Below are 23,709 nucleotides of genomic sequence, written 5' to 3'. Positions count from 1 at the left end.
GAAAAGAAAGATAAATAATAAAGAAATATGATGTATTTAATATATAATATAATTTATTATCAAATGTAATAATATCAAATGATGATTTATTTTTATTTCAAAATATTTTGCATCATTAAATTTTGCATCATTAAATTTTGCGCTTTTTTTATTTGTTTCAATAAAATTTGCATCCTTTATTTTTTTCATTCTTTTCTTCTTTTATCATCTCTTTTGTTTTATTACACTTTATCTTCTTTCTTTTTATATTCTCTCCTTTCTACTTTTATTCTTTCTTCATCTTCATCTACTTTTTACTTTCTTTTTATTCTTTTATATCATTCATTCTCTTCTTTTTCAATTATTTGCTTTTTTTCGTTGCCGAAAATAACAACATAATGAAATACAATGAATAATAACATGAAAAATAAACAATATAATATAAAACAACAGAATAATAAAATAATGTAAGAATACTATTAATGAAATAAAATTGGAACGAAATGAAAGAATAAGATATAAAATAAAAAATAAATAAAGAAAATAATATAATAAGAATGAAATAAAATAGAAAGTTAAATAAAGAATAGAATGATACATTACAATTAAATTTTAATGTATAATACAGAAAAATAATAATAAACAAATATATGAGTAATATGGAATTAATTAATATTATTTCATTTGTATTTTATGTTAATTATTTTTGTTCTTTTATTCTTTGTTTTATTTTATTTTGATTTGTTTTTCATCTTATTTTTGATAATAATGAATCAAATCATTAAAATGAATAATTAATATGTTAAAGTGAATGAAATGGAATTATGAATAAATTATTATTTTACAATATTCAATCATTTGAATCATTTCAAACACGAATTAATTCATTTATCTAATCATTGAATATGAAAAGAAACAAAAGAATAAAAAGATAGAAGCGACATTAAGAAAGAAATAAAAAGAAATGATAAATAAATGAATATAAATAAGAATTTAATAATAAATAATAGATTTAATAAAATTAGATAAATAAAATAAATATTAATAAAATTATCATTTAATCATCGATCATTGGAGATTAATCATATTATACATCATTAAAATCAATAATTTATTTGTTTTATTTATTATTTATGTTTTCTTCTTGTTTTGTGAATAAAACATTTTATTTTATTTCTTTATATTATTGTTTTTTTCTTTCTTCTTTCTGTTTATTTCTTCTTTTTATCTTCTGCTTTGACGTTTGCTTCAATTTTAATGAACTTCATTTTTCTTTATTGCTTATTTTTGAATGAATGAATATTTCATTATCATTATATTATTATGTATAACTTCATTTATTATTAATATCATCATTTATATCTTTTTCTTTTGTTATTATTCTTTCATATTATCTTATTTCATTCTTTGTATTATTAATTAATATGTTTCTTATTCAAATACTTCATCATAATCAAATAATAACTAATAATTCATTATTTGATTTTGTATTAATGTTTATGACGTGTCAATCTCTAATCTGAACTACTAATTTTTGAATAAAAAAATCGAAATGAGTAAAGAAGATGGAATAAAATTTGTTGAAGGAGTAAATGACACAACCAAATCAACAGTTTGTCAAGGTGAAGAGATTAACAAATTAGAGGGGTGGACAAAAAGAAAAGTTGGAGATGTTATATTTGATTCAGATATTGATGATTGGAATAAAAACACATCAACCTTTGACCAGAAAATAATAAACAAAGAACATCTAATAATTATTATTGAAATTGAAGAAGGAAACAAACTTGGTGGATATATTAATGAAAGAATTGAGAAAATTGGTAGTTATATAAATGACCCAACATCATTTATATTTTTATTAAACCCTAATGAAATGAAGAAATTTAGTATTTCCCATTCACCTCACACATTTTATTTAGCTAGTCAGTCAGATGATAGATTATTTTCAATTGGAAATGGTCTTTCCATTTATAAAGGAAACAACAAAAGTATGTCACATTATGCTAAGTCATCATTTAGAGAAGATTCTTTACCAAATGCTGTATGCATAAAACCACGTCTAACATATTTTACACCACAACGAATTGTTGTTGTTCAAATGATTTAATTTTCGTTAAAGTTCCTTATCTATCTGAATGAGAAAGTAACTCATTTGATTTTTTGTTATTTATTACTTTTTTTTATTTTTTTGGGAGATCGAAGATGGCATATCTGAAACATCACATAAACTTTAATACAATTCAAGCATCGACACTCCCAGTTATTATCTGGCTATGACGGTGTATTTGAATTAGAAATGTATTAGGTAAAACTGCAAAGGGTGTAGCAAGATATTATGATAGAATATTACATGGTGTAATATAAGGAACTACTAAAGTGTGGGTAAGACTAAAAGAAAATTAAACATAATAATATGATGGGAATGAAATACTCTCTTCTCTCATTCATAAAATTAAGAAAAAAGGAAAAAGAAAATGTTTAAAATTAAGGCAGAAAATAAACAAAAGGTTAAAAAGAAGAATTAAGCAGAAGAAGGATGAGAAGAAATTAATAGGAAAAAATGAAGCAAAGAAGTGATTTTCTCAATTTGCAAGAAAAACATAAATGATAAGTTAAACAAAAAGATTACTCTTTTTAAAAAACAAATAACTCAGGGAAGTGATTAATCTCCACTAAACTAGGAAGAATATATGAAAAATTTATTAACACTTAATTAAGTAATTTTTATTTTCTTAAAACTCCTTTTATTTCCTATCTTGTTTTTCTTTATATTATTCATTAATTATCCCAAGACTTTTTATAAATATTTTCATTTTTTTGTTCTCTCTTGTCATATCATGTGTTTAGTTATTCTTTTAATATTTTATTAATATCATTGTTTAATATATAATTTCAATGTGTATTATTTATGATGTTATTCTATTGTTATTTACTACTTTGTTTTTATGTTGAATAAAATATGATAAATAAATATAAATCATCAATATTATATCAAATTGATACAAATACACATTATAAATAAATGAAAATACAATATTATTATTCACTGTATTTTATCAAATTATCATTGTTTCATTTCAAATTTATTATCATAATATTATAATTTTAGTTGATTAAGAGTATTATTTATTACTAAAATAAAGAATAAAATTAAATATATATTAATTCTTCATTATTATTCATCATTTCTCTTGCGAATGAATGTTTAATTTATTGTATTATAAGAAAATAATAAGAATAATAATAAGAAAATCAATAATATTAGAAGTATTAATTAATTTGATATTGATATAATTGATGGAATACTTACATTTATTTATTCTTTTCAAATTTATCATCTTTAAAATGATATATAAATAGAATATTAAACACTATTATAAAAGTGTTTATTTTTATTGGTTTTGTTTATTTCAATTTGTTTATTGAATATTTTGATTAATTGAGTTATTCTATTCAGTATTTTATTTATTCTTTAACTGACTGAATATTTATATTCATAAAATTATCTAAATATACATCCTTTTGCTAATTATTCTTTTTATTAGGTATTTCATTATTTACTGTGTTTGTATGATATATAAAAGCTATTATTTAAATTGGTGCTAAAGAATATCAACAAATATTAAATTTATATTATCTATATTATTTCTTCTTAAAACAATAAATGATTCTTTCAATTTTTATCTTTTTGAAATGAAGTCAATTAAAATTATTTATTTTGTTTTTTGTAATCCAATTTGAATTAACTTCATTTTCTCTCTCATTCCTTCATCTAACATTTTCAATAGATCATTCACAATATCAGGAATTTTAACATTTTGTTTTTGATAATAGTTCTGAACACGCACGATGTGTTTGAAAAATATTTTAACTAAATGTTGATGGTTTTTCCATTGTTTAATGATATCAATGAATTGTGAAATTAATTCAATTTCATTAATGTCATAGTCTTTCATCAAACAAACACAAATTCTAACAATATGTTCATTCTTACTTTGTTTTGTAACTCTTATAATCATATTTCCAATTTCATTTTTTTTAATTTTCTTAGTCCATTCTTTTTTTCTTGAAATTCCCCGTAACAAGTACATCCCAATTTTTTCTTGTTCTATTTCTACTTTTTCACTGAGACAAATTGCTATTTTGTATAATCTTTCAATTTCATGACCATACTGAACAATTGGTAACAAAATTCCATATGTCTGTGTATTTTGTGCTGTTTCAATAATCTTTTTAATTGTTTTGTCTTCTATTGTATTTTCATTATATCCAAGTGCCAAATAAATAATCCCTACACATCGTTTGTTAATCTCTTTATCAACACTTCTTTCAATTATTCCAAGTGTTGCTTCAATTCCTCCATTCTTTACAAATACCTTACTATTTTGTTGTGACGCTAAAACCATAAAAAGTTTTGTAAGTTCGTTGTAGAGACTTATATCATTTGACAAATCAATAAAACAGACAACATCATCTTGTTGTGCTGGTGTTGATAATAAAAGATTAGAATATGCCATAATAACATGTTTTGAAAGCCATGGTTCTTTAGTATACTTTAAAATCTTTGGAATGATTTGATTTGCTTCAGGAAATGTAAATTTAGAAAATATAGAAAGAAGCATTGACCTGCATTGAATATCATTGAATTTATCAATTGTGTTAATCAATTCTAAACGAAGATCTTGTGAAAGTGTAGTTGGTTCATTATTATGAATGATATTGTATAATAAAAAGAGAAATTTTGGATCATCTGTGCTTAAATTGTTAATGATAAATTGCTCAACCCGTCTAATATCAATTCTAACATTTACCAATAACCGTGCAAGAGATTCAGTGAGGAATGGAACTGATGAATAAGTGAGAAAGGTTGTAATATATTCATCATTGATAGGAACAAATTGTGATAATACTGTTAATGCATTTTCAATTGCTTGTATCATAACAATCTTCTTTTTATATGTTGTTGTCATTTCATCTGGATTTTGAGTGGATGTTGATAATGTAATATCAAGACTTAATGAATCTAACAGAAAACGAGAGGTTGTTGTATTAATAAATTGATTAATTTTATTGAATGTTGTTGTTTGAAATTGTTGAAACGCAAGGAGGTTAGTTAAAATTCTAATCACAAATAACATAACCCTCTCACTTTGTTTTAAAGATGTAATAACAAGAACCATTTTATTAACAATGTCTTCTTTGATTGGTGTTGGATTAATAGTCATTGAATGAAGTGCCCCAAGTGAATTGATGATTAAACTATCATCAGATGATAATGGGTCAATGATATTAGTGATGGTTTTAATAATTTGATTAATGTCATCATTATCTGATATTTCATCTGATAAATTCCACAGTAACAAACTTGACAATGATTTAATTAATATTGAATCTGTGGAAGTACAAAGTTCACAGAGAGTTTGAAGAATACCACATGACACCATTCTTTGTTGTGCGTACTGACAATTCTCTGCAATACAATTGAGTAGTTGTAAGATATTTTCATCACCACAACCAACTAATTGTTTTATTAAACATTCAATTATCCCATTTTCAATCATTTTGGTTTTGGCTTCATAACTCTTATCAGACTTTTCAATTGTGTTTTGGATTAACTTGATTGCTTTTGTTGAGTTTGATTGTTGTTTAATCATCTCAACAAGAATCTCACAATGGTCAGACATGAATAAAGTATTGTTTATTTCACCATTTTATTATCATTTCATCACTTTCTTATTTCTAACTTATCATATCTGAAATGTACTGAAACTAATCAAATAATCATCAAATGATATAACTTTCTTCATTTATTTGATGACGTATGTTATTGGTTTATCTCATTTATGATTTTTATTTCTTATTTCTTTTTTAAATTTATTCATTCTTTAACTCCTCAGCCTATTAACTAGTACAAAGTGATAATTAAATCTTTTTTTTCTATCTTCATACTTCCTTCAACTACTAATACTTCATTACTTTAAATCACTACACTATTATTTCTAATTGGTGTTAAAGTAATAAGACTTTTATCATTCATTTCATTAACATTAATGGGTTTATACCTTAATTATTTGATAATCATTCTTTTTTTCATTCTGCGGTTGTATTGATATTATTCTACTTATGTTATTACTCAACCATTTAATATCCATTTTTTGTTGTGTTTAAATAACTATTTTAAACAATAATAAAATTATGACGGTTGTTGTGGTTATTTCTATTGCAGCGTCATTATTTGTAGCTTTAATATTTATTAAAATAATTGAACGTCTTTGAAACCTTAAGTTAAGTTATGAATATAAACCTCTGTTTAATAGTGGTGTATCAAAAAGCACATTAAGGCATTTCCGTTAGTTTCAAATTAATATTATTAATGACCATTTAAGTAGAACCATTGTTGATTTAGAAAAAAACAATCCTTTTATTGAAAAAAGTTTTTAAGAAGATTGTTAGAAGCTTTAACAAACATCAGTTAGTTCATTTCACATTCGTTAAACTATCTTTTCATAAATTAAACTAAAGAATAAATTATTTACTTTCATCAGATGATTCCCATTGGGTAGACACTGAATCTGCATCATCCTCTTTTGTGCTTGTAACAAATTTGGTAAATGGATAAAGACTATCCATATCTACGATGTACCTTGGTTTAGTTTTTAACGTTTCTTGTACCTTTCCTATTAATTCATTTTGAGCCTCTTCATCCATTGACTCAGAAGAAGAGTCGCTTTCTTCTAAATCACTTAATAGTTCATCTTTTTGTGATTCCTCTTCTGCCTTCTTTCTAGCTTCTTCTGCTTTCTTTCTAGCTTCTTCTTCTGCTTTCTTTTTAGCTTCTTCTGCTTTCTTTCTAGCTTCCTCTTCTGCCTTCTTTCTAGCTTCTTCTTCTGCTTTCTTTTTAGCTTCCTCTTCTGCCTTCTTTCTAGCTTCTTCTTCTGCTTTCTTTTTAGCTTCCTCTTCTGCCTTCTTTCTAGCTTCCTCTTCTGCTTTCTTTTTAGCTTCCTCTTCTGCTTTCTTTTTAGCTTCCTCTTCTCTTTGTTTTGCAATGAGCTGTTCTTTTTCATTATCATTATTAAATGTGCTGTTAATAACTTTTTCAACTTCTTCACTACTTTCATAACTTCCTATTTCTATTCCTACACTCATTGACCTAAGATCATTTTCTTCTTCTAGCTCTTGCAATTTCTTCTGTTCTTCTCTTTCTCTTTGTTTTTCTTGTTTGAGAATTTTCATTCGTTCAATTTTTTCCTCTCTCTTCTTTTGTCTCCTCTCTCGTCTAAATTGTTCGTTCCTTTTGTTTCGTAACGTTACTACAACAATAATGACAATGACAACAATAACTATAACAACAACTACAACAACAACTCCTACTACAATACCAATAATTATTCCAGTATTAAGCTTATCATCTTGAGATGGGTCAATAACTAAATCACCGTTGGGACATTGTGTAGGAAGAGTACGTCCAAATGCTATATACTTATTACATACAAAATATGCATGATAAGTCTCTCCTACTTCACTCTTCTTTCTATGATTAATTATGTTAATATTTTCTAAGTTATTTGCCTTTCCACAAGTAAAAGGAAATATAGTTTCATCCAACCCATCTACATAAATGTCTGTCTTTGAGTCAAATGACATAATACTTACTTCTGATAAAATTGTCTCATTTTTATTTGGAATATTAAGACTACCACCATTAAATGAAATTTTAGCTCTTTTTTCTATTAAAATACTTCCATGTGTTAGATCAATCAACCCATTTGGTTCAAGGTCAACTGTTCCATTTACAATGAGTTCGCCACTTATAGTTGTTGGGTATGTTATAAGCCAATTTTCTGATGTAACTGTTCCAGTTATTTTAACTTTAGTTCCAACTAATGATTTGATAATAAGGTTTTTAGATATAATCTCTACTTCTTTTGTATTTAATGTTCCAATTGACCCTGTCATTTCAATACTTCCACTCTCCATCGAGAGTTGTGAAATAATAACATCCTTACCAGTGATTTTTTTAATTGAAGGCGTTAATGTAATAGACTCAACATATCCTTCAATATCATTTAATTCTGTTATATTTTCATCATTAAAGTTTAATAAACATTCATTTGATTTACAAGGACAAAATGGTGATGAATAATTAGCAGTGTAATAATTGATTTTACCTTCTCCAGTTATTGTACATGTTAATTGTATTGGTGGTTGTTTATTGTCAGGACAAGCAAATAAATGGGTATTTGCATATCTTAAATAAATAGAATCCATTGAATCAATAATAAAAGCATCTTTTACATTTGACTGTGCAATTAATTTACAATCAGTAAGACTATCAACCATTACAACACATTCTTTTGTAGTTAATTTACCTGATGTTATATGATAATAATTATTTGTAAGTATTTGGTTACTTAAAATTAAACTATTATAAATTTCAACATCGTTATCAATAGACACATGAGTTAATAAACCATCTATAATATTAATTGGTTCTTTACTTTTTATAGAAGTGTCTGACATTTCAATGTATTTAATTGTTACATTGTTTAATGTTAATTCAAGAGATGATCCAGTTTGATATACGGTTAATAATTGTACATTATTAACTGTGAGTATTGCATCTCCCCAAATTGAAACAGAATAACCTTTACTTATTGTTAAATCTTTTGAAACTATTAATTGAGTGATATTTAATTGGTTACCTCCAAAGATGAAATTAGGAGGATAATTAATAATATTTGTAATTAACCCATTATCATAATTATATGTTGTTTGATCATATTCACTAAAATCAAGTGTACAGCTTATTTCAAAAATACCATTTATAAGAGAAGTACATGGTTTTTCTGGAATTTTTACAGTATTACCTTTACATACATACCATTGAATTCCTTTTTTACATATCCATGATTCAGCATTATTACATGATGTTTTACCATTAAAAATATCAAAAAGTTCCATTTCTTGTTTAGAACTAACAGATGTTGTAGTAAGGTCGTATAATTTTTGACATGTCTCTAAGTTATCAACTAGTTCTAAAGAGTCAAAATGAAGTTCATTAACAGAAGTTATTATTGATGTTGTTAATTTTAATTTTGCATGTAATGTTTTTGGAAGTTTATTAAAAATAACAGTTCCTTCATTATATAAAGCAATATCCAAAAGTACATTGCTAATTAATTTATATCCTTCTTTAATGAAATATGAACAATTAGTAGATTCCTGTAATGTAATTTCTCCTTCAATTATAACCATTCCAGAAGTGCATTGAATTGTTTCAACTACATGTTTTCCTTTTAATGTTAAATTACCATTTGACATAATTTTTAAAGAAGGTAATGCAATAGATGGATTATCATCTACACTTGTAATAACTGAATTCATTTGTGTAGTTATTACTAAAGATGAAGTGAATAAAGATTTTGGTGTAGTCAATGAAAGGGTACTATCAGAATTTAAATAAATGCCTTTATTAATATAATAAAAATCGTATTTTATTTGACCATTAATAATAAATGAACAAAATGAACATGAAGTCGATGAACATGGAGTATTTGTATTATAAGAATATGAAGTTAAAAGTTCATTTTTATTTGAATTGATAGTACATTGAATTAAAGGACATAAATTTTCATTAAATGTTTGAGTAGATAAAATTAAAATAGAATCTAAACAAGCCCATTTATAAGTAGATGGAAAAGAATTAATTGACTTGGAAATTTGAGAGGAAAAAATAATAGATTTATCTATTTCATTATCTCTTTTTATAACAGCAGATTTTAATGTTTCATCATCCATTTTAGAAATAGTTAATTCTGAAGACCTTAACAATGAATTTTTATTTTTATACCATTGAGTATTAATTGAACCTCTAGTTATATTAACTAATCCAGATGAAATAAGATAATTTGTATCAATTGAATTAATGTCGGTATTTACAACAGTAAGTTTTTTAATCTGACTTATGTTATAACTATTAAAATATGAATTATCAATTACAATTTCTCCAATATTGGAAATATATTTAATATTTATATCTTTTGTTTTATCTGGTGTATCAAAACTTAATCCAAGATTTTCATTTCCTAAAATCATTGAATAATTATAATAACTCTTTGCAATAATAATATTTCCTCCCAATTGTTCTAAACTAACTCTCATACCATTATAAGGACAATTTTGAAATATACCTTGTTCATAATTATACTTATTTGTTATATCAATTGGTGAAATTAATCCTTTTTTTAAACAACAAAGAGGTAATGACCTTTGACAATCTCCTGTATATTTATCATTAATTGAAACAAATACAACACTATTATTGCATGCAAAATGAGCAGAACCATCAGTTGATTGAGTAAATTCGAAATTAGAAGTATAACCATCGAATAAAGTATATTGAGATGAATAACTTTTATAATAAAAAGCATTTCCAAAAATAAAATTTGCCTTTCTTCTTAATATAATTCCTCTATCATTTTGATCAAAAACACCGACTTGTGAAACTGTTGTTTTGGTATAAGAACTGTCTTGTCCTACAAATACTTTTTTATGATAAATAAGTTGTCCAATACTAACATTTCCTGTTGTAGAAATAATACCATTTTCTTTAAACTCAATACTTTCAAATATTCCTTGACTAATTTCAGCTTCTTTAAAAAATATTAATGAATTATCATTTGATGTTTTTTGTAATTCAAATGAACCATTAAAATAATAAGTCCCATGACCAATAGAAATAGGATATTTAACAGTATTTGAATTAATAAGATTAGCTGTACTTTTAATTGAACCTTCAATGATTGAAAAAACAAGACTATCAACTACTACATTAACATGAATATTCCCAAGAATAATTTTATTAATCCTTGTATATCCATCTTTAGCTGGGTCAAAATATTTAGTATAATCATTAACAGTTAATTGAGTAAAATCATAATTACAATATTTTAAATCTTCATCATTTGAACCACATGGACAATAGATAGTATTATCATTTAAATAACTATGAGTAGTCATTGAGTCACCAAGTCTCAAAACAGTACATTTAGCGTTAGGATTAAAATATTCTGTATATTTAGCACAATCGACAGAAAAACTTGCATAAATATGATTTCTACAAATTGGGTTTATAGCAACAATATCTATCTTAGAAATTATTTTTGTTGCTACAATTACTACATTTTCAAATGTTGGAAATGTTATTTGATTTATTTTAATTTCAGAATTTGATGAAATATTAGAAATAAATAATATTTGTGAACTTATTGTTTGTACTGTAAGTAATGTATTTACCTTTAATGTTTTTCTAAGTCCAATAGATTTAGTACTTGCAAAATGTAAAGTATTACATTCCATAATTATATTTAATACATCTACCTCATTTAATATTATGTCTCCAGAAAGTGTAGCACTTCCATCATTAATAATTAATGAATTATCTTTATTAGAATTACCAAGTATTAAATTTAAAGCAATAACATTAATATAGTATAATATACCACTTTTTATTGTAACACTATTAGTTCTTTCATTAACAACTAAACTACATCTTTCCATCATAACATTTCCAAGAGATAAAACCGATGAACCAATGATTGTTAACGAACCTTTTTTTTCAACAATAAAGTGATTAGTTGTTAATGACTTTGCATTCATATCAATTTTTTCTACATTCCCGGTAATTGTTGTAGAATTGACATTAATATCAATTCCAAATACTAATGTCTTTTGGTCTGTATTAATAACTAAGTTTGTACTTGAAGTAAGACAATTTTGTGGAACAAAACTATTTTCATTAATAGTCCCTTGATAGTCTTTAATAGTACATTGACCATGAACTAATGAGATGATAAATATTGAAATAAGAAATGATTGAATCATCCTTTTATTTTTTTAAGTTTTCTTTTAAAACTTAAAGAAATATTAATTAAATTATAATTTTATTTATTAAAAAAAATAAATAAATAATTAGAATGAAGAGAATGTCTTATTTCTACTAATAACTTTTTTATTCAACTGGTGGAAGATTGTCAGGATATCCCCCTGATTGTAATAATGTTCTAACTAATGCTTTTGCAAGAATATATTGGTGTGCATTTAATGCTCCTTCTTTTCCTGAATCTGCAATTGACCAAATCTTTTGAAGATCTTTTTTATCTGCTCCACTAGCCATTAATGGTGCAAAACAATCTTTACCAAGTACTTTACCAACTTCATTCTTTGGTAATTTATCAAACTCTTTTTGGTATGAGTTCATTTCATCTTCACTAACATCAAGAGTAATACAACATTTTTCAAAGTTACTTGAAACTTCAAATGGATTGGTATGAGTTGATAAGTCATCTTCCATTGGGAATTTTTTCAATAACAATGGAATTTGAGTTCCAAGAGCATCATCAACTGCATTAATTACTCTCATATCCAATTTAGGGAATTTAGAAAAATCACAATTTTGTAAACGATCTTTATATACGTCAATTGGTGGGAAATCACCAGCAGCTAAGTTATATCGTTTCATAACAGTATTGAAAACAGTGTTCAAGTCTTTTAATAATTCTGCTTTCTTCTTATCTTTACCAAATGTTGGCATTTGTTCACGAAGATATGATGTAATATATGCGTTTGTTTTAGCCAATCTAGCACGTTTACATAATTCATTAACTTTACGAACAGTAGCTTGTTTTGGTAATGCATGAAGATCATACATTAAATCATCACGTTCTTTTTCAAATAATCCAGTAAATAATGACTCTTTAAATGGTTGGTCCCAGAATGAAGAGACATAAACCCTTAGACATTCTGGTGTTTGCATAACTTTACCAAGTGACCACATAAGAGCTCCATATACTCTCATTAATTGTTGTGAATCAATAGAATCTGCTTTATTTAATACAAGTCTCATCTTTTCAGAATGTTTCTTAACAGCTTCAATAACTCCTTTAAATTCATCAGAAATATCTAATTTATGTGCATCAAATACAAGTACAATCATATCAGCTCTTTCAGCAAACCATCTTACAACTTCATTAAAATCATATGATCTACCAATTCTTTGTTTTTCTCCAGACAAAACACCAGGAGAATCAATAAAAGTTAAATGTTCAAGAAGTGGAAGATTACAGAATGACCCATTAAATTTAGCCATAAAATCATTACCAAACTTAGATAATGAAGTAAATGGTTTATCTGATTGAACACATAATGTATTACCTGGAATATTAGTAGAATTAGGTCCATGCATAATAGCTGCAAATCCATCAGTAGTTGGTTCAGGACCAATATGAGAACCAGGATAATCATAATTTAATAAATAATTAATAAAAGTAGTTTTACCAGTAGAATATTGACCAAGGAATAAAACCATTGGCTTTGCATCAAAATCAGCTTGTCTCATAAGAGGTGAAATTAAATAATCATATTTATACTCAGCTTCTAATTTTTTAATTTTTTCATCATAAATCTTCTTGATACCATCAATAACTGAAACATAAGTAGGATCTACTGGTTGTTTTTGATTTTTCTTACCAAACATATTTTCTAAAGATAACGTAAATTTTTAGTTTAAAGTTCATTAACTTCTATTGCTATAGATTTTTCTTTCAAATTAATAAATATAATACAATTTACTATACTAGTTGTTAAATAATTTTTTCAACGAATCATTTATGACTCTTCTATTCTAATTGCTTTTTTTTATGAAGCTTTTTTTTTTAATAATGTTATTCAATAACAAAATAAAAAACATCATTAAGAACTATTTTAAGAGATTATTACAGGAAATTAAAAAAAAAAAACAAAAGGGTTGCTCATCTGTTCGTGGCAGTAACGTGGAACCAATACTAAGAAGAGTGGCAAAAAGAGTATTGTTTTAAGAAAGGAAAATGATAAAACAAACCGAAAATAATACAAAATATACAAATGATGGGAACTTTTCTTTTTTGGAAACTACTTTGTCAACCCTTTAAAACCCTCAAGCCACGTTATAAGATGACGTGTTGCTGAATAGTGAAATACAATCAACACCAAATATAAACCGAATCAAGTACTGATTAAATCATTAAATGAGTAAATACACAGGACCAGCCGTTGGTATTGATTTAGGTACTACATATTCATGTGTAGGTATCTGGCAAAACGATAGAGTTGAAATTATTGCTAATGATCAAGGAAATAGAACAACACCATCATATGTTGCATTTACTGATACAGAAAGACTTATTGGAGATGCAGCAAAGAACCAAATTGCAATGAATGTTAAAAACACTGTATTTGATGCAAAGAGATTAATTGGAAGAAGATTTAGTGATCCAGCAATTCAAAATGATATGAAACATTGGTCATTCAAAGTTATTGATGATGGACATGATAAACCATTAATTGAAGTAGAATACAAAGGAGAAGTTAAGAAATTCACCCCAGAAGAAATTTCATCAATGGTATTAACTAAAATGAAAGAAACAGCAGAATCATTTGTTGGAAAAGAAGTAAAGAATGCAGTTATTACATGTCCAGCATATTTCAATGATTCTCAAAGACAAGCTACTAAAGATGCAGGAACAATTGCAGGAATGAATGTGATGAGAATTATTAATGAACCAACTGCAGCAGCTATTGCATATGGACTTGATAAAAAGAGTGACAGAGAAAAGAACGTTCTTATTTTCGATCTTGGAGGAGGAACATTTGATGTATCATTACTTGCAATTGATGATGGAGTATTTGAAGTTAAAGCAACTAATGGAGATACCCATCTTGGAGGAGAAGATTTTGATAATAGACTTGTCAATCATTTTATTGCTGAATTCAAGAGAAAATATAAGAAAGATATTAGTGGGAATGCAAGAGCTGTTAGAAGATTAAGAACAGCATGTGAAAGAGCAAAAAGAACATTATCAAGTGCTGCAACAGCAAACATTGAAGTTGATCAATTATTTGATGGAATTGACTTTTATACATCTATTACACGAGCTAGATTTGAAGAATTAAATATTGATTTATTTAAATCAACTATTGGACCAGTTGAAAGAGTTTTACAAGATGCTAAATTAGACAAAGGATCAATTGATGATGTTGTCTTAATTGGAGGAAGTACAAGAATTCCAAAAGTTGTTCAATTATTACAAGATTTCTTCAATGGAAAAGAACCAAACAAAAGTATTAATCCAGATGAAGCAGTTGCATATGGAGCAGCAGTACAAGCAGCTATCTTAACAGGAACCGGAGGAAAAGCAACAGAAGATGTGTTATTACTTGATGTTGCACCACTTACACTTGGAATAGAAACAGCAGGAGGAGTTATGACAGCATTAATTCCTAGAAATTCAACAATTCCAGCAAAGAAATCACAAGTATTCTCTACATATGCAGACAATCAACCAGGAGTATTAATTCAAGTATTTGAAGGAGAAGCATCAATGACAAACCATTGTAATTTACTTGGAAAATTCGAATTAACAGGAATACCACCAGCACCACGAGGAGTACCACAAATTGAAGTTACATTTGATATTGATGCAAATGGTATTTTGAATGTTTCAGCAGAAGATAAAACAACTGGAAAGAAGAATAAGATTACTATTACTAATGACAAAGGAAGATTAAGTAAAGAACAAATTGATAAGATGGTAGCAGAAGCTGAAAAGTTCAAGGCAGAAGATGATAAGATGAAACAAAGAGTCGAAGCAAAGAATAAGTTAGAGAACTTCTGTTATTCAGTCAAGAATACTCTTAGTGAACAATTTGCTGATAAGATTGCTGCAGAAGATAAGACTACTATTGAGAATATTGTTAAAGAAACTCTTGATTGGATTGATAACAATCAAAATGCTTCCACTGAAGAATATGATAACAAGATGAAGGAAGTTGAAGGAAAAGTCCAACCAATTTTCACTAAGCTCTATCAACAAGCCGGAGCTGCTGGTGGAATGCCAGGAGGAATGCCAAATGGATTCCCAGGTGCTGGAGCTGCTCCACAAGGTAACGCTCAACCAAAGTCAAGCGGAAAAGGACCAACTATTGAAGAAGTTGATTAAATGAGTTAAATGGTTTTATCTATTTTTGTTTTATTTTTTTTTTTTTTTTTGAATTTATTATTTAAAAAAAATAAGAAATAAAGAATGTTCAAAAAGTAAATTATTTTAAAGAATCAAAAGCAGCATTGGTTAATTTTCTTATTTTGCTGTCAGGGTGTTTGATAAGTTGGTCCAAAGTATTTGTAATTTCTGAACAAGTTTTGATTCCACGAGAGCTGCCAACAAAGAGTTGAAGTCCTATTTTAGTGAAATAAGTATTAGTTTGAGTTAGTAAACAGAGAATGACTTGGTTTATTTTTGTATTCCAATCATTTTGTAGGAACAAGAAATTTTCTTTAGTAAGTAATTTTTCCATTGAGTAGTGCCAATTTATCTTTCTTTGTTCTTCTGTTTGATCGAAGGTATCAACTTGTGATTGCATAAAGCTCATTAAATCACCAATAAATATTCCCCAAAATCTAGCTTCTCTTAAAGATACGATAGAGGCTATGCCAAAGAAATTATCAATACATTTATCAATTAATAAAAATCCATTGACATACATCACATTCTTTTCAATCATCATTTCAATAATTTTAGCTGTAATCAATGCCTCACTCCCACTAATGTTTACTCTTTTGAAAATACATTCTTTGAAAAACCAATCTACTCTCATTCTCATTGCCTCTATGCAATGTTGTACATTAAATTCTTTTCTTTTAGTGATTTGTGTTCTAATAGCACTAAAATGTTCTAGGTTTACTCTCTCTCTTTTTTCAAGTTTACTTATTGCAATTGAAAATTGTTTTTTTAATTCTTCTTCTTTCATTCCTTTCCTTTGATCACATTCATGTTGTAATTTTCTTATAGCCTCAAGTTCTGTTGGTTCTACTCCTAATATATCATTATCAATACTAAAGAAATGTTCCCAAACAACTATTCTTTCATTATTTTCATATTCATCAACTCCTTGTTGTTTTTCCATGATTGGTTTAATACCTTTCTTCATACCTTTCTTTTCAAGTCTTCTTATAATTTCCCACATAACTTCTGGTTTCATCTTTCTACAATACTTCTTGATGTCATCAAAGATTATTTGTTCATTCTTTTCGCTTAATAAGTCTAATCCCTTAATTAACTTTCTTTCCATTTTACTCCAACAATCATACCACTCATCTTTTTCATATTTCATTCGTTCAATCTCCATCACACCAATCAATTCAATAAGAATATTTTCTTGTACAAAATTGTTAACCCATTTAGATCTTTCACATAAGCGTATAATTTCACTTAACATATGATAAACCCATTCTCCAAACCCATTCTGTTCAAATATAATTTTAATCCATTTAAATGTATCTTCTTCAAATTCACATATTCCTCCAAGATAAGAAAATAAAACCATTTCAACGCTTCTTCCTTTTTCAATTTCATTTCCACATCTTTCTGAAAATGTTTTTGCAATTTCACTATCATTAGTATCAAATCGTTTTTTTCGTTCTAAATTTTCAATGATTTCATTATTTAATTCATGAAGTCGTTTACAAACAATTGAGTTCATTAAACTAATTTCCCATTTGTCTATCTTTGAAACAACTTTTACTATAGTAGTAATAAAATTAGGATATGCTATAATAGTTTCTAAAAAATAATTTATAATCTCTTTTGGTCCACAGTGTAGTACTTGTTCCATTTCTTGTTGTTGTTCTTCTGAAGCTTCCGTACCTATCTTCTTAAAAATACGTCTTATCATTAATTCTGTGTTTTCAATTGGAGTTTCTGGTAAATGTTCAAATAATTCTATCCTATTTTTTATTGATAATTTACAAACCATATTATCAAATAAATGTGTTTGAATTGGAGTATTACTTCTTCTATTAAGCTCACCAAATTGGCAATAAGCAGTATACAATTTAAAGAAAATTTCTATAAATCTAGACTCATTAAGACTATTAAAAAATTCTGTTGAACAATGAACATATGGTAATTTATCAATAAAAGACATACATTGTCTTGGTTTGTCTTTAAGTAATAAACAAGTTTGTTCTTTTGAAAGTGATTTATTTTCAAGTAATTCAGAGATGAAAGTAGTCTTATCAAATGATCGTAAAATAATTGGAACAACGGCCTCTGAAGGATAATAAGAGATAATTTCATTATCATAATCATAAAGTTTTATTAACATATTGATGTTTTTATTAAGTTCATCATTGGTAAATAATAATGGTAATAATACAACTGAAAGATGAAGGGATTGTAATAACTCATTACTCTTTTCAGAAGAAAGAGTTGTACATTCATTTAAATAAAGTAATACAACCCTCATCATATCCAAATAATTTTTATTAGACATAACTATGCATTAATAAATATTATTAAAATTCTTATATAACTATGAAGCTGAATTACAAACATGTAATTTTATGAATTGGAATGGAAATTGTTTGATCAATCTTACCTATCTTTGAGTCATTAATAGAATTATACTCTTCCATTTTTTTTGTAATTTCTTTTTCAAAAGGACCAAATCCATTAATTTCACACTCCTCCATTCCTTCTAATCGGGGTTTTTTAGTTTTTTCCTTTACTTTTTTGGTTTTTTTATTAATTTTTTTAGTAAAAAGAAAATGAACTTGTAATAATTAATGGGAAAAGTTTTTGGTGTATTACTCGAAAATGTGCCAACATGTAATGGTATTCCGTATCCTGTCTATGAACTTATTAGTTATCTAACTGAAAAACAATCCCGAATAGAAGCTGAAGGAATATTTAGAATATCTGGGAAATTAAATGACATTAATATTATTAAAGCAAAATATGATAATGGAGAAACAGTTGATTTGTCTAAATATGATATCCACACAGTGGCAGCTGTTTTAAAGGCATTTTTTAGAGAATTACCAGACTCATTAGTTACTCATGAAAATGTTTGTTTTAAATATTTTGTTTTTTATTAGTTAGACCCATTCTTTAGACTGATATGATAATTGCTACAGTTCAAATGGATGATAAATTCTATCCAACAAAAATTAAAAATATTCAAAATATATTATCATTTCTTCCAGAGTTTGTATTTCATATTACATTATTAATACTTATATTAATCTTCATTTTAGTATTTATTATGAAACTTTAAAATTATTAATTCATTATCTCAGATTAATTGCTGATGCATCAGCAATTAATAAAATGAATGTATCAAATATTTCTGTCAGTTTGTTTTTAATACTTCTTGATTTAAATATTAATAACTCTCTAACTTTTCAGTTTTTGGTGTAAATATATTTACTGGTATTGATGTTGTTAATTTACTTTCTTCAAATAATAGTGCATGTTTTGCTTGTACTAGGTTTTTAATTGAAAATTATAAAGAGGTATTTGATATTGTTCATGATAATTCCTTTAAAACAATGCAACTCCCTCAAACTCATGAGCCTGAAAAAAAATTCCTTTCTATTCCAAGAAAATCCTCTATTCCTCAATCACAACCTAAACAATCTCAATCTCAATCACAACCTCAACCTACATCTAATACTGTTTCAGTTCAAGTTCCAAAACATGCCCCTCCACCAGTCCCTAAACAACGAATATTATTTGGACAACCAGTTCAACAAAAGTCAGCATCTACCCAACCCATCTTTATATCTCCAAGTCACTCACCAAATGCAACTCAAACTTTACGACCTTTACCTGCAAAACCACTACTTCCTGCAAAACCTATTCGAAGTGATAATGTTAATACTCCAGCACCTCAACCCATACATCGACCTCTCCCCCAAACTCCTTCACGAAATCCTTCTCAACAACATCAACCAATTTTAACTAAATCAGAGCCTTCAATTGGAAGGTCTTTGCCTCCTATCCCTCAAAAAAGATCAGGAATAAATATACAACATACTCCTTATCCACAAATATTGTAGTAATAACTTTCTTTAATGTTTTATTTTTATTTTTAATACAACAAATATAAAAACAAATTAATTAGACAAGTGCAAATTCTGCTGATTTAATAATAATTGGAAGAAGTATACTTCCTACAACAACAAGAAAGATTACAATTATAAGACAAATACAAATTACAATTGACCACTTTTTCTACGAAATTAATTATATCTTTATTAATTATACAATAGGAACAAAAAAAAAACAAACAAAACGATTTGGCTTTCTGAGTCTTTTTGCTTTATTAATATTGATTAATGCTTCTGTAGTATACTCCTTTGCTTGTTCACAATTATCACAAATATTATTAATCATTTCACCTTGCATTTCAACTAATATTGCAGCATCAACAAATGTTTGAGCTAATTCATCAATACTTCTTATAATAGTTATGATTTCATCATGTTTTGATTTAACATAAGCCAAACTATTAATGGACTGTATTTTATTAATACGTTTTGAAGACTCTTTCTTTAGTTTCATTTGGTGATGAAATCTTTTTTCTTCTTTAATATTTAATGTTTGAAGTTCTGGAGGAAGATTGTTTGTACCAACTAAAAAAATTAGTTTTATTAAAATTATAATTATATAAAAATGTTATAACATGCAAACTAAGTTTTACTTGTTTCTGGTAATTCTTTATTAATCCTTCTTTAATTTTTTCTTGAAGTATTCTAGATTTTTTCATTATTACGACAAATTTCATGGAAAGGAAAGATATATGATTTTCTCTAATTCGTAACTCACTCTCTCCTACCTGATGAATTGGGTTTGATTCAATATCTTTTTTAATACTATCATTTTCTTGTTTACATTGTTTTAATTCTTTCTCTATTCTTAATGCATCTGAACATATTTTTTGTATTAATCGTTTTAGTTCTTCACAGTCTTCTTTTATAATGAACTTATTGCATTACAAATAAAATAAAATAAAAACAAACTACTAACATCCGACACTTTCATTTGTTTTGTTATTCGTTCGTACTTAATTTTCATTAATTCATTATTATCTTCAATGCACATAAGTTGATGTTTAATTTCTTCAACTTTAGAAAGAAATTTCATAAGTCCAAATGGAAGTTGTTCAGTCTCATCTTCAATAATAATTCCTGTTAATTCATTCTTTTGGCTGACTATATCATTTGTGTCAGTACTATTATTCATATGTAATATTTTTTTGTTTTTCTGTTCTTATTTTTATCTGTTTCATTTAAAGAAAGTCTGCTTATCAAAACCAAAAAAAAGTCACTAACTTAAATTTAAAGTATTTAAATGTAATATTTTTTGAAGGTAAAATTTAATTTAAATTCTTTTCTCTTCTTAAATATATATTTATATCCTGAAAGAGTAATGATAATTTATTTCTCTTAAATAACTTAAATTAACTATATAATTTAAATATCCGAAAATATTTCGATTGACTTCTAATTTTCAATTCCATTAGGAAATAACACCCAACATTCAAAATATTGAATTTAACCGTTAAATGAAAATAACCCCAAATATCAGTTAATTATAAAGTTATGATTTGAGTTAATCAATAAAACTACATTTCAGATACTTAAAATGGTTTTATATGAAAAAAAAATAATAATACTTTTGTGTTGTTTTAGGTTATGAAATAAACATTTTCTATATCTAGGCAATATACTGTTCTGATTATTCTTATTAAATAAACAATGTCATGGGACAATTTTTTTTGAAACAAAAAAAAAGAAACTAAACTTAAAAAGAAATTTAGACTCGTTGTTGACAATGAATAACGCAATGAGTAGGGCTTTATCGCGGTCTAAAAAAGCTCTTTCAGATGCACTTCTTGTTTATTTTATATTGAAAGAAGGTGGGCAAATGACATTTTTCCGTTCAAAACAAAGTAATTATGCGTTAAAAGTATTAGTAGGAAGAAGTCTTACTATTTCAAACCAACATTATGAGTCTGATTCTTTCACTAAAATGTCAACGTTATTATGTTTTAACATTCAGTCCCATGTGAATAAAGCAAAAAGAAAGAAAGAAAGAAGTATTAAAATAGATAAGTCAATGGTTAGTATTTATAATGAAAAAGAATTACATTTAAAAGCAATGGAACAAAGTGTTAAGTCATCGCAAATTAATGAATGTCGTAATAGAGAAGCATCTTTTTCAAATGCGTTAGCATGGTTGTTAATTGATCGAGGATATTCTCTTCAACTCGGAATAACTACAATTAAAGAATCTTTAAAAGTTATTCATTTTTACGTTTGGGATTCAATTATTACTCCTGGTGGACATGAAATATCTATTAAAGAAGAAGAAAATAATCTTCGAGAATTAATACTTAAAGTACAAAGTAAATATAGTGGACTTTCTTCTAATATTGTAACTCTTGCAAATTTACAAATTTCTCTTAGCGCCTTTCGCTCTCCTCTTTCTATGTTTATTCCATCAAACCCAAGAATATTTTCTATTTTCACTTCATTCAGATATCCTTGTCAACCTTTTGATTCTTAGCAGTGTTTTTCATCAGTTTAGAAAAAAATTTTCTATTATTATGGTGGAATTGTGTATAGTATTACTAATTTAATTCCTTTTTTTATTATAAATTTTTTTGCGAAAAACGGAGAAAATTATTTTGGATTTCAAATATTAAATATAAAAATAGAATATTTGTTAACTAGATATTAATTTTATAGATCTTTAGTTTCAATGGAACATCGTTATTGTGTGATTATGGCAGGAGGGGTTGGTGCTCGTTTTTGGCCTCTTTCAAGAGAAAGTAAACCAAAACAATTCTTGGATATCATGCATGTTGGAAGAACATTTATTCAAATGACATTTGATAGATTGTCTTCTATTATTCCTGTAAAAAATTTCATTGTTGTTACATCAATTCAATACCGAGGATTAGTTCAAGAGCAATTACCAGAAATTCCAGTAGAAAATATTCTTTGTGAACCATATAGAAGAAATACTGCTCCATGTGTTGCTTATGCAAGTCATTGGATATGTTCACGTGATCCAGAAGGAGTTATGATAGTTGCACCAAGTGATCATTTAATAACAGATGTAAAAAAATTTATAAAAGTTGTACATGAAGCTTTTTCTTTTATTGAAACACATCCAAATAAATTAATGACTTTAGGTATGACACCAACAAGACCTGAAACAGGATATGGTTATATTAATTATAATAATAACCAATTTATTGAAGGAAATATTAGTGAAGTATATAAATTTGTTGAAAAACCATCTATGGACAAAGCACTTGAATATCTTGCTTCAGGTAATTATGCTTGGAATGCAGGTATTTTCTTATGGACTGCAAAAACAATAATTAATCAACTTAAACAATTCGCTCCAACAGTTGAACAATATTTTGCAGATATTAAAGATAAATTTAATACTCCTGATGAAGTTTCTTCAGCTAATAATGCATATGAAAAATGTTCTAGTATCTCTATTGATTATGCTGTAATGGAAAAAAGTAATGATGTAACAGTAATTTGTTCTGAATTTGGATGGTCTGATGTTGGTACTTGGGGATCATTACATACTTTACAACAAAAAGATGATCAACAAAATGTTTCTGATGGAAGTGAATTATATAATTGTCATAATTGTATTGTTCATAAAAGTTCAAATAAATATGTTGTTGTAGAAGGGTTAAATGATTATATTATTGCAGACACTGAAGATGCATTGTTAATTTGTTCTCTTAAAAATGAACAAAAAATTCGAGATTTTGTTTCTGATGCAAAGAAAAAAAATGCAGGAGTAGTTTAATAAAAATTTA

The 23,709-nt window shown here is 26.4% G+C and overlaps 9 protein-coding genes across 9 annotated transcripts, besides 1 other annotated feature; 4 read left to right on the top strand and 5 right to left on the bottom strand.

Annotated features, from left to right (window-relative positions):
- Positions 1–2,178: 2,178 nt before the first annotated feature.
- Positions 2,179–2,710: a repeat region.
- A 985-nt stretch (positions 2,711–3,695) lies between these two features.
- Positions 3,696–5,666, bottom strand: EHI_052890 (uncharacterized protein; the record flags this gene model as incomplete). Its single annotated transcript, XM_645369.1, has 1 exon — positions 3,696–5,666. One exon carries the CDS (start codon positions 5,664–5,666, stop codon positions 3,696–3,698), a length of 1,971 nt encoding a protein of 656 aa, XP_650461.1.
- Positions 5,667–6,510: 844 nt separating this feature from the next.
- EHI_052880 (uncharacterized protein) lies at positions 6,511–11,865 on the bottom strand (the record flags this gene model as incomplete). Its single annotated transcript, XM_645368.1, has 1 exon — positions 6,511–11,865. The coding sequence occupies one exon, from the start codon at positions 11,863–11,865 to the stop codon at positions 6,511–6,513; it is 5,355 nt and encodes a 1,784-aa protein (XP_650460.1).
- Positions 11,866–11,992: 127 nt separating this feature from the next.
- EHI_052870 (ENTH domain protein, putative) lies at positions 11,993–13,516 on the bottom strand (the record flags this gene model as incomplete). Its single annotated transcript, XM_001913748.1, has 1 exon — positions 11,993–13,516. One exon carries the CDS (start codon positions 13,514–13,516, stop codon positions 11,993–11,995), a length of 1,524 nt encoding a protein of 507 aa, XP_001913783.1.
- Positions 13,517–14,036: 520 nt separating this feature from the next.
- On the top strand, positions 14,037–16,038 carry EHI_052860 (heat shock protein 70, putative). Its single transcript, XM_645366.2, has one exon. It carries the CDS (start codon positions 14,046–14,048, stop codon positions 16,014–16,016), a length of 1,971 nt encoding a protein of 656 aa, XP_650458.1. The 5' UTR covers positions 14,037–14,045; the 3' UTR covers positions 16,017–16,038.
- Positions 16,039–16,116: 78 nt separating this feature from the next.
- EHI_052850 (uncharacterized protein) lies at positions 16,117–18,324 on the bottom strand (the record flags this gene model as incomplete). Its single annotated transcript, XM_645365.2, has 1 exon — positions 16,117–18,324. One exon carries the CDS (start codon positions 18,322–18,324, stop codon positions 16,117–16,119), a length of 2,208 nt encoding a protein of 735 aa, XP_650457.2.
- Positions 18,325–18,640: 316 nt separating this feature from the next.
- On the top strand, positions 18,641–19,915 carry EHI_052840 (RhoGAP domain containing protein; the record flags this gene model as incomplete). Its single annotated transcript, XM_645364.1, has 4 exons — positions 18,641–18,922; positions 18,970–19,061; positions 19,112–19,209; positions 19,263–19,915. 4 exons carry the CDS (start codon positions 18,641–18,643, stop codon positions 19,913–19,915), a joined length of 1,125 nt encoding a protein of 374 aa, XP_650456.1.
- Positions 19,916–19,976: 61 nt separating this feature from the next.
- Positions 19,977–21,101, bottom strand: EHI_052830 (syntaxin, putative; the record flags this gene model as incomplete). Its single annotated transcript, XM_645363.1, has 4 exons — positions 19,977–20,090; positions 20,148–20,491; positions 20,550–20,825; positions 20,879–21,101. 4 exons carry the CDS (start codon positions 21,099–21,101, stop codon positions 19,977–19,979), a joined length of 957 nt encoding a protein of 318 aa, XP_650455.1.
- An 876-nt stretch (positions 21,102–21,977) lies between these two features.
- On the top strand, positions 21,978–22,427 carry EHI_052820 (uncharacterized protein; the record flags this gene model as incomplete). The annotated part of the gene is made up of 1 exon (XM_645362.2): positions 21,978–22,427. One exon carries the CDS (start codon positions 21,978–21,980, stop codon positions 22,425–22,427), a length of 450 nt encoding a protein of 149 aa, XP_650454.2.
- Positions 22,428–22,622: 195 nt separating this feature from the next.
- Positions 22,623–23,699, top strand: EHI_052810 (mannose-1-phosphate guanylyltransferase, putative; the record flags this gene model as incomplete). The annotated part of the gene is made up of 1 exon (XM_645361.1): positions 22,623–23,699. The coding sequence occupies one exon, from the start codon at positions 22,623–22,625 to the stop codon at positions 23,697–23,699; it is 1,077 nt and encodes a 358-aa protein (XP_650453.1).
- Between the last annotated feature and the right edge of the window lie 10 nt (positions 23,700–23,709).

This window comes from Entamoeba histolytica, genomic scaffold (genome assembly GCF_000208925.1).
Source record: "Entamoeba histolytica HM-1:IMSS scf_1104750517077 genomic scaffold, whole genome shotgun sequence".
Taxonomy (NCBI): Eukaryota; Evosea; order Mastigamoebida; family Endamoebidae; genus Entamoeba; species Entamoeba histolytica.
The sequence above is the reverse complement of the archived record's forward strand: the minus strand, read 5'-3'. Positions and strand labels throughout refer to the sequence as shown.